Genomic DNA, 13247 nt, shown 5'->3' with positions numbered 1-13247 from the left:
ACTCTCATATGTTTTTATCTGGCAAAAAAATCTCTGGGATTTATAATACCTCTCAAAATTTTAAAAAATGCATGTATCCTGTGATCTAGCTATTTCACTTCAGGCAGTTAACCTATAGAAACACTCTCAACATGTGTACAAATATGTAATTATAAGAACAGTTCCTGCAGTCAAATTGTTAGAAGTAAAAACCTGGAAATAATCTAAACATACATTAGTAGGAGTCTGGTTTAATAAACTGTAACATGTCCACATAATGGAATACTTCAGTCATTAAAAAGAAAAAAATGGTTTTATATCGGATTATATGGAATATTTACAACATAAAATATAACAGAGCAAGGTGAAAAGGTATAGTTTGTTCGTTTTGTGTATAATTGGGTGGGGGCGTGTTAATTTGTGTACACACAACAAATATCTCTGAAAAGTTCTACAAGAAATCATTAATAGTGATTACTTCTGAGGAAAGGTACTCACTTTTCACTGTGCAACATTTTATCCTATTACAATTTACCTTATCTATGTACTCTTTAAAAATACAATTTAAAACTATATTCAAGAATATTAAATACAGTGCAATGAAAGTATACATCCTCAACAGTATTCTATCATTCAGACTCTTTTCTTTCAATTCATCTGAAATAGTGGAGTTTAACTAAATTTTCAAATTATATTCATAAGGACTTAATACAGTTCCCTTTTTTCTTCGAGAAAAAAGCAAAGGTAGCTTAGCTCAGTAGATTAAACCACATTCAACCATTTTTGACAAGCAAACTCAGTAATTTCACATAATTCAACTTTAGCCTATGCTGTAAAGCACCTATCTTCTCTGCATGTCTCACTATCATTAACCATAAAGGGAGAAGACAATAGAACCCACCCCAGGAGTGTTGAAAGTATTAAATGGAGTAATACATGCAAAGAGGTTGGCACAGGGCCTGACACACAGTTATGAAAAAATATCAGTTATAGAATCATCAGCATCACCACCACTACTATTATCATCACCATTACTACTATGTCTATTACTGCTACAGTCCAGAGTCTTCAGTTAGGCATGCATTCAAGGCCTCCACCATCTGTTATTTCCTAAATGGATATTATTTAATTAAGGTTGGAAAACATGCTAAAATCAAAACTATTTTTAAAATCTAGAATTTGATATAACAACACTAAATACAATATTATGTTGAATGTAGCCTTTAACAGCCACATAAACAATGTTTTCAGAATTGATTAGATTTCTAATGAGAGGAAAGAATCTTTAATGCTCTCAAATGTTCTAGTGTGCCTTGAAAAAACATATTTACATTTATTAGAAATCCAGCACTGAAACTTTTCTACTAAAACAGCACTCTTTTCCTCTGTAGTAGTCAGCAAGCCCACAAGTTGAAATATGAAGAAACAGCACAGCAGAATTTACCTAAAGGGTGATCAGCATAATCTGGTCTTTGAATATAACTTGGCACTGGCCTTGTTGGCATCTGAAAAAAAACGAAGAGGTTAGATGTATCCGATTCAAACATGAAAGTAACTTTCATTATTAAAATCTACTAACAGGGCTTCCCTGGTGGTGCAGTGGTTGAGAGTCTGCCTGCTGATGCAGGGCACATGGGTTCGTGCCCCGGTCCGGGAAGATCCCACATGCCGCGGAGCGGCTGGGCCCGTGAGCTATGGCTGCTGAGCCTGCGCATCCGGAGCCTGTGCTCCGCAACGGGAGAGGCCACAACAGTGAGAGGCCCGCGTACCGCAAAAAAAAAAAAAAAAAAAAACCTACTAACAAAGAAAATAAAAGTGGGGGAATAAACACCAAATTCAAAAGTTCATTCATTTCATTTAAATCAGGGGTCCCCAACACCTGGCCAGAGACCCGTACAGCACAGCAGGAGGTGAGCGGTGAAGCTTCACCTGCCGCTCCCCATCACTCACAGAAGCGCCTGAACCACCCCCCAGACCCTGCCCCGTGGAAAAACTGTCTTCCATGAAACCAGTCCCTGGTGCCAAAAAGGCTGGGGACCGCTGACTTAAATGAAAAAAAAAGTTTTAAATGACCTCTTAAATATCACAACATATCTGTTTTGTGAAGATCGAGCCTAGTGCTAATGCCACCCCCTTTCCCAGGATATGTAAGGAATGGGGAGAGTGACAGAAGCCATTAAAGATTTAAGATTACATGCAGACAAGGAAGGTGCCCATGTTGTTCCAAACAAATTGGTGAACCACAATCAGTAACAAAATGATGTCTCAAAGTAAATGTACACCAATATGTTCCTGGACATTATCTCTGGGAGCTACAATTAAACTTTCTTATATCTTTGATATTTTTCCAAATTTTAAAAATTAAAGATGTATCTCTCTTTTTTTTTTTTTTGCGGTACGCGGGCCTCTCACTGTTGTAGCCTCTCCTGTTGCGGAGCACAGGCTCCGGACGCCCAGGCTCAGCTGCCATGGCTCACAGGCCCAGCTGCTCCGCGGCATATGGGATCTTCCCGGACCGGGGCACGAACCCGCGTCCCCTGCATCGGCAGGTGGACTCTCAATCACTGTGCTACCAGGGAAGCCCCAATATATCCCTTTTATAAAAAGAAAACAACAGTAAAAAGAATTTAAGTATTTGAGAATGACAAATAAATTTCAACTTAAGTCAATTCCTAGGTTAAGACTCTGAAGTCAGTCTGCCAAGAACGCTGGAAGGAACAGGAGTGGCAGAAAAGCCATATCAAACTTAAGGTAGAAGAATATCACGCTGAAAAAATTTTAGAGAAGTAGTAATATACACTACCATTATGTTGGCCTAAAAATATCTATTCTCCCTCATTCTTTCTTAAATATTAAAGAATCCTTCATCTCAAATTTTTCTACTTCATCCATGATTGCCAATTATCCCTACTAACTTCTAAATAATGTACCATAAAAGTTAAAAAGCTAGAATGTAAACTTAATCTTGATCACATGATTCATAATTGGAATACAAATTATTAAGTATCATTATTAGGAAACTGAAAATTGGTTTAAAAGAATGTTAAATTTTTATTACCTTATTTACTCACCAGTGGATAATGTGGTCTGAGTTTACCAGTATATCGATAACCTGCCCATGGGTCAGTGTTGATATCACCTTCCACAGTCCAGGGAGACACAGATTCTCGCTTGGCCTTTTCATCTTCTGGGAGATGGACAGATGAATGAGAGAAAGAAACGCCTCAGTGGTCAAGCTACTGAGCAGCAGCATACTTTAACTATCACCATTTGAAAGCCAAGCCAAAGAGCCCAGGCACAAAATCCAGCAAACTTCTACCCTAACCTAAGTCACCAAAGCTACCGCTTTCTTGCTATGTCCACATCCCTATGACTCCTCAAAGATCTAAGTGTCTTGGGAGAAAAAGCCCAAACTAAACATATTCTCATTTTTTACACAATGTTGAACAGGAACAGCTCATAGCTGAACTCCTTTTCTCAAGTAAATACTAAATGTATTCTCTCTACAATGTCAATTTATAGGAAGCCTGCTTTTTGAAATACAAAATTTGAGCCTGGGGAAAACTTCCCAACTGAGAGCAGATATTACAAATGGATTCTGTGCTTTTACTAAAAGAACAGATTCTAAATAATCCCAAAGCAAATTTAAAGTAAAAAACAAAAACTTCTCACTTAGTTGATGAATGACTTTCACGTCAACATTTTAAGTTGCTTAGAAAATTTGATGACTATCATTTGCCTTTTCTCAGGAAGGAGGTAACAGAAAGAAGTAGGTAATAGAAGGAAGTAGGAAAAGGCAAAGATAAGGGGAGGGAACAATCAATCGGAAGTTACTGAAAATTCATTAGAAAAATTAAGAACCAAACACACACCTTACTACCAGGTTAGTTAATAATATACAATGTTGTATTTACTGAAATACACCTAAAACTCTTCACACAGAACCTACCCTTAATGGTATCTGAGCACATTAACTGCAGTTCTTATCCAAAAACCAAAATAAAACTACTAACCTAGGAGTTTAAATGGCAGGAATTCAAATCCCTCCTACACCAAGTAGCAGCCTATACACCTCCCAATGCACACCAGTGTCTTCCTGATTATTGTAATGCTAGCACAGGTTTTAAAAGGCAAGCTCCAAATAATTTTAGAAGTGTACAAGGAAAAAACTCCCCCCTTTAAGCAATCTATTTTGGACAGATGGAATCATGTCATCTTAAGCTAAAGAGGAATGGTGAAATGGGTGAAGGTGATCAAAAGGTACAAAATTCCAGTCATATGATAAATAAGTCCTGGGGATATAAAGTACAGCATGGTGACTAAAGTTATCAACAACAAGAAAAAGACAATCTACTCTCATTTTCTCATTTTACAGATGAGGAAACTGAGGCAATATGGTTCACATGGGCACAGAAATGTGGAAATGCTGCTTCCCAGTCCAGTACTCTCTCCAAAGAGCATGTGGTCAACTTGGGATTGAAAGGCCCTTGAGGGGCAATTGAAGAGAATGCAAAAATACCACCAATCCATTCACATTATTTTGGAAGAAAATACAATTATAATATTACATATAACGGAAAGGAATAGAGGGGACTTCCCTGGCGGTCCAGTAGTTAAGACTCTGAAGTCCCAATCAGGGGGCATGGGTTCAAACCCTGGTCGGGGAACTAATAAGATTCCCTCATGCCACATGGCGCAGCCAAAAGAAGAAAAAGTAAAGGAATAGAAAAAGAGAAAGGAAAGCTCTACTACACTACTAAATTTTAGATATCTTTCTCCCCTATGAAATTCAGGAAAGTTTTCCTATTGACATTAACATTCACACGAAACTGTTTCTCATTCCAGGACAGTAATGGACTCCATTCACTGCCACTAGGGTCAAGCATTATAGAAAATAGTTTAAAATGCAGGCCAACTTACACCTGCTTTAGCTGTGATTGCATCAAGCGCTTCTGTCTGAATCGTAAACTTCAAGAATAATTTTCACCAGAAACAGGACAGAACAGCAATCAAGATGCAGGCTTTTTGCTTTAACATCATCCAAGGGAGGGTGAAAACAAAGGATGTAAAATCTCTCCTTCCTACTGATCTGGATTCTGAACCTTCCACAATCGATTTTCAAGAGAATTGAAAGCAGACCTCCAACAAATAATATAACCCAAAAGCTATCTAAATAAGAATGAAATATGGCAAGCCCTTTTCTAGTCTCTAGGTATAATTTACTTAGGGAAAGTTTCTCTTCCGAAGTAAGTTTTTCTTAAACTATTTATGGATCAATTGATTTAAGCCCCTAAGTCCCAGACACATACGTAATAGAAATCTAATAAATATGAATTGGACTGGGGGTTGGTAACAAAATTGCATACTAACTGGTCTTTTTCAAATGACTGTGAAAGCACAGGACAGCATAAACAAACATCTGTAAGCTGTCTTTCAAACATCACAATGCAACAGGGCCAGGTAAGCTGCAGGTGGTGTCAAAGAGTACCTGATATGTGCAAGATCAGGTACCAAGTACAGCACACCTTTCTTTCTTTCCTCTTTAAAAGGTTCTGTGCAGGTGGCCTCAGCTGCCACAAAAGAACTGCCCATATCTAAGCTTTGCCTGGAACAGAACCTTCTGATCACAATCCTGACTCAGTTCTCCCAGAGATGATTATTAAATGGCTACTGAGCACTTACTATGCACTGTACATACACCAAGCACTTCACATAGATTTATTTAACACTCAAAATAAATGCATGATTTCGGCAGCTTGGAAGTGAGGCTTAGAGTAATCCGTGCTCACAAAACTCGGTGGAACCGGTTTTGAAATATTATCTAATACCTTCCCTCCACAATCCAAAATTCAAGCACACTTTGGAAGGGTAGAAGAGTAGAATAAAAAGTATTATTTAGAGGTGTTGTTTTTTTTTTTTTTTGGCCGTGCTGTGCGGCTTGTAGGATCTTATTTCCCCGACCAGGGATTGAACCCAGGCCATGGCAGTGAAAGCGCCAAGTACTAACCACTGGACCACCAGGGAATCCCACAGAGGTTTTTCTTTTGTGTTTTTTTTTAAACGAGTTTTTATATCATATCTTTGGCTATTCAAAAGATACTTGTCGGGACTTCCCTGGTGGCGCAGTGGTTGAGAGTTCGCCTGCCGATGCAGGGGACACGGGTTCGTGCCCCGGTCCGGGAAGATCCCACATGCCGCAGAGCGGCTGGGCCCGTGAGCCATGGCCGCTGAGCCTGCGTGTCCGGAGCCTGTGCTCCGCAACGGGAGAGGCCACAACAGTGAGAGGCCCGCACACCGCAAAAATAAAATAAATAAATAAATAAAAAGATACTTGTCAACCATGTCCACCTTTTACTTTAGGAAAATGGGAAGCAAAGAAACACACTGAGTATATCAGTGGTGAGTGTAAAAAGTGTAGAATAATATAGTATTGAGATGTGAAGTGCTACAACTTTTACAGATCAAAGGCAATGGTACTGTGTAAACTCTGGCAGGAGATATGTGTAAGAAATATGCACCCAAGCATCAGCATTACATGCATTTAAGGGCTTGACAACCTAACTGGTCTTCTTTACTATGACACATAAAAAGTAAATTCTGCTCTTAAGTCATTTAACTCACACTTGAAATATTCCTAAGGCCTGATTATCTTCTGCAACCAAGAAAACTCCAGGTCCAAATGATTTCACTGGTGAATTCTACCAAACATTTACAGAAGAAATAATACCAATTCTACACAACCTCTTCCAGAAAATAGAAGCGGAGGAAATGTTTCCCATTCTATGAGTCCAGGATTACTCTAATGCCAGATCCAGTCAAAGACATTAAAAGCAAATTACAGACCAATATCCCTAATGAACATAAATATAAATGGGTCATCTTTAATTAAAGATCAGTTCACATGAACTGTTTGCTACATTATTTCACTATTATTTCTTGGAATGAGGTGCTATCTTTTAAGATGCCCTGGTTCCTTCCCAGCCCAACATTCTTTTCCCCTAATCCCTTTCTCAATACTCTTCTTAGCCCTGGAGATCACCTTTCCCCACACCATTCCCTCCTCTAGGACTGTCATCCACAATGGTAGTTGGGGTCAATTTATTAGGGCGTGAAAGACACAGGGCTGGCAGCTGAGGGCTGACTCTACCCAACACAGCCCAAAGTGATCAAGAATATTAAGCTCACCCACTGAAGAAATCATCCCCTAAGATCCAAGAGGGCACAATCTGAAACACGGCACCATACTAAACTCTAGAGGTATAAGTAAAACACAAACCGTCTTAGTCCAATGCAGTAACAACTACTTAGGAAACACCAGCTGTTTAATTCTCTTGCAGTGTAAGTCATAATGAAATAGCTCTATCCTTAGAAACCCAATATTGAAGAAACAAGCACACTTCAATGAGTTGGCAAACACTTGCAGTAGAGACCCATTCTTTATTTATTTATTTATTTATTTATGGCTGCATTGGGTCTTCGTTGCTACACACGGGCTTTCTCTAGTTGCCGCAAGCGGGGGCTACTCTTCGTTGCGGTGCACGGGCTTCTCATTGCAGTGGCTTCTCGTGTTGCGGAGCACGGGCTCTAGGCACACAGTCTTCAGTAGTTGTGGCACGAAGGCTCAGCAGTTGTGGCTTGTGGGCTCTAGAGCACAGGCTCAGTAGTTGTGGCACACGGGCTTAGTTGTTCTGTGGCACATGGGATGTTCCCGGACCAGGGCTCAAGCCCGTGTCCCCTGCATTGGCAGGCAGATTCTTAACCACTGCTCCACCAGGGAAGCCCCAAGTTCTTTTAGTAACATACTCTTTCACATCAATCCTTCAGTTCCCTGTGCTTTAAGTTCCTGAATATAAAATGTTAATAATTGGCTCAAAGAGCTCTAAAAATACCTAACACATTCGATATACAGTATTTAAAGTATAAGTGAATAAAATAAAATGGCATATTTAAACCTATCTCTACACTTTGCAGGTAGCAAATCCTGCCATTTATGCTTTTTAAACTCATTTATTCACATCATGTTTCCTCATCTCTAACCACATTTCCTCCCACAATAGCCTAGCATTTCCATTAAATGTAGACTTCGCTTTATACAACCACAGAATATATGTCTTTTTAAAATTTTTATTTCCTTTTCCTTGAAATGGTGGTTAAACTGACCTCAATGAGATTTTTAAGGTATATACACATATAAAACAATCTACCAAACTTTATTAAATCAGCAAATTCCTTAAAAATATAAAGTAGATGAACTAAAAATACCAAGATCAGTAAGTTGAAAGAAAACCGTATACCAAGAACCACGTACTATCTGCCAATCCACCCATAAGGATGGCAATGCTATAAGAAAAAAAGCCCTTGTCAATTTGCAAGTAATTGTGACGAGTTGTCCTGAGCTAGCCACACTAACGGCTTGAATTTATAGGATGAGTCGCGAAAGCAGAAAAGGCCATTCGAATCAGTAATAGATCAGTGTGGTTGACAGCAATAGCTAAAAAGCAGCCAATAGTTTCACTTTGTGGTGTCTCAAAAAGGAAAACTAAACATTAGACTGTAAGTAATAACATTAAAACACCCAAAAAACAAAGCAATATAATTCTGAGTTAGACAAAGCAACTGAAATTGAAGCTAAACAAGAACAAAAGCGATTTGATTAAATGAAGCCAGATAGCTTGTGCGTCCTTGCCTACAACACACAAAGGCTTCTAGCAAAGGAAAGGGGGTGCCAGATGCCAAAAGTTTAGGATGTCCTCTGGTATTGCTCAAGCCAGATCCCACTCGTGGCAGCCATCTCATGTTTTCATGTTACATATGTGAAACAAGATTAACAGAGATATTAGTCACGTTTTATTTAAATGATTACATACCACAAAGAACAAAACATGTCCTAATTCTAGCTTTTGGAATTATACCGTCAGAACATTCAAATATACGCTTTCAGAGCTGGAAGAATTCTTGTCTTCTGCACAAAGCCACTTCTAAGAAAAATGGTATAGAGATGTGTGACTTTACTTACTTGCTTTCTTATGTAGTAACTTGTGAGTAGCCCAGCTTCCTTTAAAACATTCCTAAAAGGAACAAACATGAAAATTAGTGTCAGGCTTTCCTTCCTTTTTTTTTTAAAAATAAATTTATTTTATTTATTTATTTTTGGCTGTGCTGGGTCTTCGTTGCTGCACACGGGCTTTCTCTAGTTGCGGTGAGCGAGGGCTACACTTCATTGCAGTGTGCGGGCTTCGCTTTGCGGTGGCTTCTCTCATCGTGGAGCATGGGCTTCAGTAGTTGCGGCATGCAGGCTCGGTAGTTGTGGCTCACGGGCTCTACAGCACAGGCTCAGTAGTTGTGGCGCACGGGCTTACTTGCTCCGCGGCATGTGATATCTTCCCGGACTAGGGAGCGAACCCGTGTCCCCTGCATTGGAAGGCAGATTCTCAACCACTGCATCACCAGGGAAGCCCCCAGGCTTTCCTTAATTAGAAATATTTTAAAGAACTTTATATATAAGAAATAGTTATTGGAAACCTTATTTGCAAAAATCAACATCTGTAACTTCACTACATTAAATATTTGGAAAAGCTTAAAAATGATAATGCCTATTTTAAAACTCATTTCATAAAGCAACCTAATGGATTAGAGACCTAAATGTAAGATCGCACACTATAAAACTCTTAGAGGAAAACACAGGAAGAACACTCTTTGACATAAATCACAGCAAGATCTTTTTTGATCCACCTCCTAGAGTAATGGAAATAAAAACAAAAAGAAACAAATGGGACCTAAAAAAACTTAAAAGCTTTTGCAAAGTAAAGGAAACTGCTAACAAGCTGAAAAGATAACCCTCAAAATGGGAGAAAATATTTGCAAATGAATCAACGGACATAGGATTAATCTCCAAAATATATAAACAGCTCATGCTGCTCAATACTAAAACAAACAACCCAATCAAAAAATGGGCAGAAGACCTAAATAGACATTTCTCCAAAGAAGACATACAGATGGCCAAGAAGCACATGAAAAGCTGCTCAACATCACTAATTATTAGACAAATACAAATCAAAACTACAATGAGGGGGCTTCCCTGGTGGCGCAGTGGTTGGGAATCCGCCTGCCAATGCAGGGGGTGCGGGTTCGTGCCCCGGTCCGGGAGGATCCCGCGTGCCGCGGAGCAGCTGGGCCTGTGGGCCGTGGCCGCTGGGCCTGCGCGTCCAGAGCCTGTGCTCCGCAACGGGGGAGGCTGCAGCGGTGGGAGGCCCGCGTACCACAAAAATAAATAAATAAATAAAATGAGGTATCACCTCACACCAGTTAGAATAGGCATCATCAGAAAATCTACAAACAACAAATGCTGGAGAGGGTGTGGAGAAAAGGGAACCCTCTTGCACTGTTGGTGGGAATGTAAATTGATACAGCCACTATGGAGAACAGTATGGAGGTTCCTTAAAAAAATAGAATTACCATATGACCCAGCAATCCCACTACTGGACATATACCCTGAGAAAAACCATAATTCAAAAAGACACATGCACCCCAATGTTCATTGCAGCACTATTTACAATAGCCAGGTCATGGAAGCAGCCTAAATGCCCATCGACAGATGAATGGATAAAGAAGATGTGGTACATATATACAATGGAATATTACTCAGCCATAAAAAGGAACAAAATTGGATCATTTGTAGAGATGTGGATGGATCTAGAGACTGTCATGCCGAGTGAAGTAAGTCAGAAAGGGAAAAACAAGTATCGTATATTAACACATATATGTGGAACCTAGAAAAATGGTACAGGTGAACCAGTTTGCAGGGCGGAAATTGAGACACAGATGTAGAGAACAAACGTATGGACACCAAAGGGGGTAAGCGGTGGGTGTCGGTGGGTGGTGGTGTGATGAATTGGGAGACTGGGATTGACATATATATACTAATATGTATAAAATAGATAACTAATAAGAACCTGCTGTATAAAGAAATAAAATTCAAAAAAAATTAAATAAAATAAAGCAACCTAAACTTCAGATTACATACTTCAAATAAGCCAAAAAACATTAGTCAATATTGTAAATAGTAGCCATAGTTATATTTCAATTTCATGTCATCAAATTATTTTGAAGTATTTGAAAAGAACTCTGAACCAATAAAGTAATCATACACTGCGGGAAATAAAAATAAGGAAAATTTTGCAGATTCTTCCATGATTTATAGTAGTTTGACTCCCAGTTAGTCATATCCACTTTGTTTACTATGTGCTGACAGCCCTACTAGACTAGACTGTAAGCTCCGTGAGGGAAGGGACTATGTCAAGTTTACCACTATATCTCCAGAGACAAGCAGAGCGCCTGGCACATGGAGGAGTTTCAGTGAACACCTGCATATTGATCAGAATGGATAAATAAATAACTAGAAAGACTAGACTTTTCAGTTGGGAAAATACGTTCGTGTGACATAATTCAGACACCAGTAAGTAGTACTGAATTGGGAAAATGAATTCAAGTAGTAAATTGAATTCAAGTAATGAACTCAAGTAATAAATTGGAAAAATGAATTCAACCAGACATAGATTTTACTGATGCTTTGACTTTTATAGTCTTTCCTTCAAATAATTTAAAATTACTCAAATAAATCATTACAAATACTAAGAAATTTCACAAACCCCTACAAACGTTTTGACTTTGCAAACACACAAAAAAATCCAGGAATAAGAGGAAAGCTAAAGAAAAAATAGAAGGAGAAAAAAAGAGAAATCCCTAGGACTATGTAGTAATCAACACCCATTACACCAGTGATGCTAAAAGCTGCTTTCCCTAGAGATTTACCCAACAGCCTCGGCTGGTTTCCCCCTCCAGGGCCAGACCTTCACTACTTCCCCTTCACTCCCCTCACATCTTCCACAACCAGCAGCAGTTGAGTCAAAAATCCCAGATTAACCCATTACCTCCTACTACAACCTACAACCTCAACAGACTTCAACTGTATAAAAAGGTGTATGCAACATTAAAGACTTCTCCAGTTTTGAAGCTGAAACCGAGCTCAGTCTTTTGGGGAGGATGGGAGATATAGGAGGCAGAATAATGGAGCCTAAAGACGTCCGTGTCCTAATCCTCAAAACCTGTGAATATGTTAGTTTACAACTAAGGTAAAGGGGAATATAAGCTGTTAATCAGCTGACTTCGAGAATGGGGAGACTATACTGTTTACCCAGATGGGACTAATGTGATCACAGGGTCCTTAAGAGATGGAAGAGGAAGGCAGAAGGAGTCAGAGAAAGATGTAATGATGGAAGCATGGCCACAGAAATGTTACATTACTGGCTATGAAGACAGAGGAAGGGAGCCACCAGCCAAGGGATGCAAGAAGCCTCTAGAAACTGAAAAGAGCAAATAACACATTCTCCTAGAGTCTCCAGAAAGGAATGCCAACCTGCCAACACCTGCTTTTAACCCTGAGGCCTGTGTCAGACATACTGAACTGCAAGAAAACAAATCTATGTTGTTTCAAGCCACCAAGTTTGTTGTAATTTGTTTTGGCAGCTATAGAAAACTAATACAGGAAGGAAACTAGAGTTACCCCTATCTGTTGTCACTGCAAAAACCACTCACAACTGGCACAAAAATCAATTCCTCCCCACCATGGAGTTATAGGAAATTGGCAGAAAAACAAATATTTTTCTATGATTTTACCACAAAAGAGGATTATTAAGATTAATCGAAAAGTCCCAAGAACTAAAAAGGAATAAATTATTTCTTCAGTATTAACCTATTACATCAGGGGTTGCCAACCCCCGAGCCACAGACCGGTACTGGTCTGTAGCCTGTTAGGAACCAGGCCGCACAGCAGGAGGTGAGCAGCAGGCGGGTGAGCGAATGAAGCTTCATCTGTATTTACAGCCGCTCCCCATCGCTCGCATTACCGCCCAAGCTCCACCTCCTGTCAGATCAGCAGCATTAGATTCTCACAGGAGTGCGAACGCTACTGTGAACTGCGCATGCAAGGCATCTAGGTTGTGCACTCCTCATGAGAACCTGATGCCTGATAATCTGACGTGGAGCTGAGGGGGTGATGCTAGCACTGGGGAGCGGCTGCAAATACAGATTATCATTAGCAGAGAGGTTTGACTGCACAGAGACCTTAATCAATCAACTGCTTGCAGACTCACATCAAAACCCTATCAGTGAGTGGCAAGTGAAAATGACCTCAGGGCTCCCACTGATTCTGCATTATGGTGAGTTGTATAATTATTTCACTATATATTACAATGTAAAAATAATAGAAA

The 13247-nt window shown here is 39.6% G+C and overlaps 1 protein-coding gene across 2 annotated transcripts in view; it reads right to left on the bottom strand.

The window, feature by feature from the left end:
* The window catches only part of METAP1 (methionyl aminopeptidase 1), a 67947-nt gene that overhangs the window by 22030 nt on the left and 32670 nt on the right, over positions 1-13247 (bottom strand). Inside the window, exons 2-4 of one of the 2 annotated variants that reach the window (XM_029234823.1) lie at positions 8996-9047; positions 3051-3166; positions 1424-1484 (exon numbers count right to left, since the gene is read on the bottom strand). In XM_029234823.1, coding sequence (XP_029090656.1) covers positions 1424-1484; positions 3051-3166; positions 8996-9047 — 229 coding nt within the window. The remainder of the gene's footprint in view (positions 1-1423; positions 1485-3050; positions 3167-8995; positions 9048-13247) is intronic. The other variant, XM_029234824.1, reaches the window with a different exon arrangement.

The sequence above is a fragment of the Monodon monoceros genome, unplaced genomic scaffold (assembly GCF_005190385.1).
Source record: "Monodon monoceros isolate NGI ecotype Baffin Bay Population unplaced genomic scaffold, NGI_Narwhal_1 Super_Scaffold_20, whole genome shotgun sequence".
Lineage (NCBI taxonomy): Eukaryota > Metazoa > Chordata > Mammalia > Artiodactyla > Monodontidae > Monodon > Monodon monoceros.
This window is presented reverse-complemented; position numbering and strand designations above follow the sequence as displayed.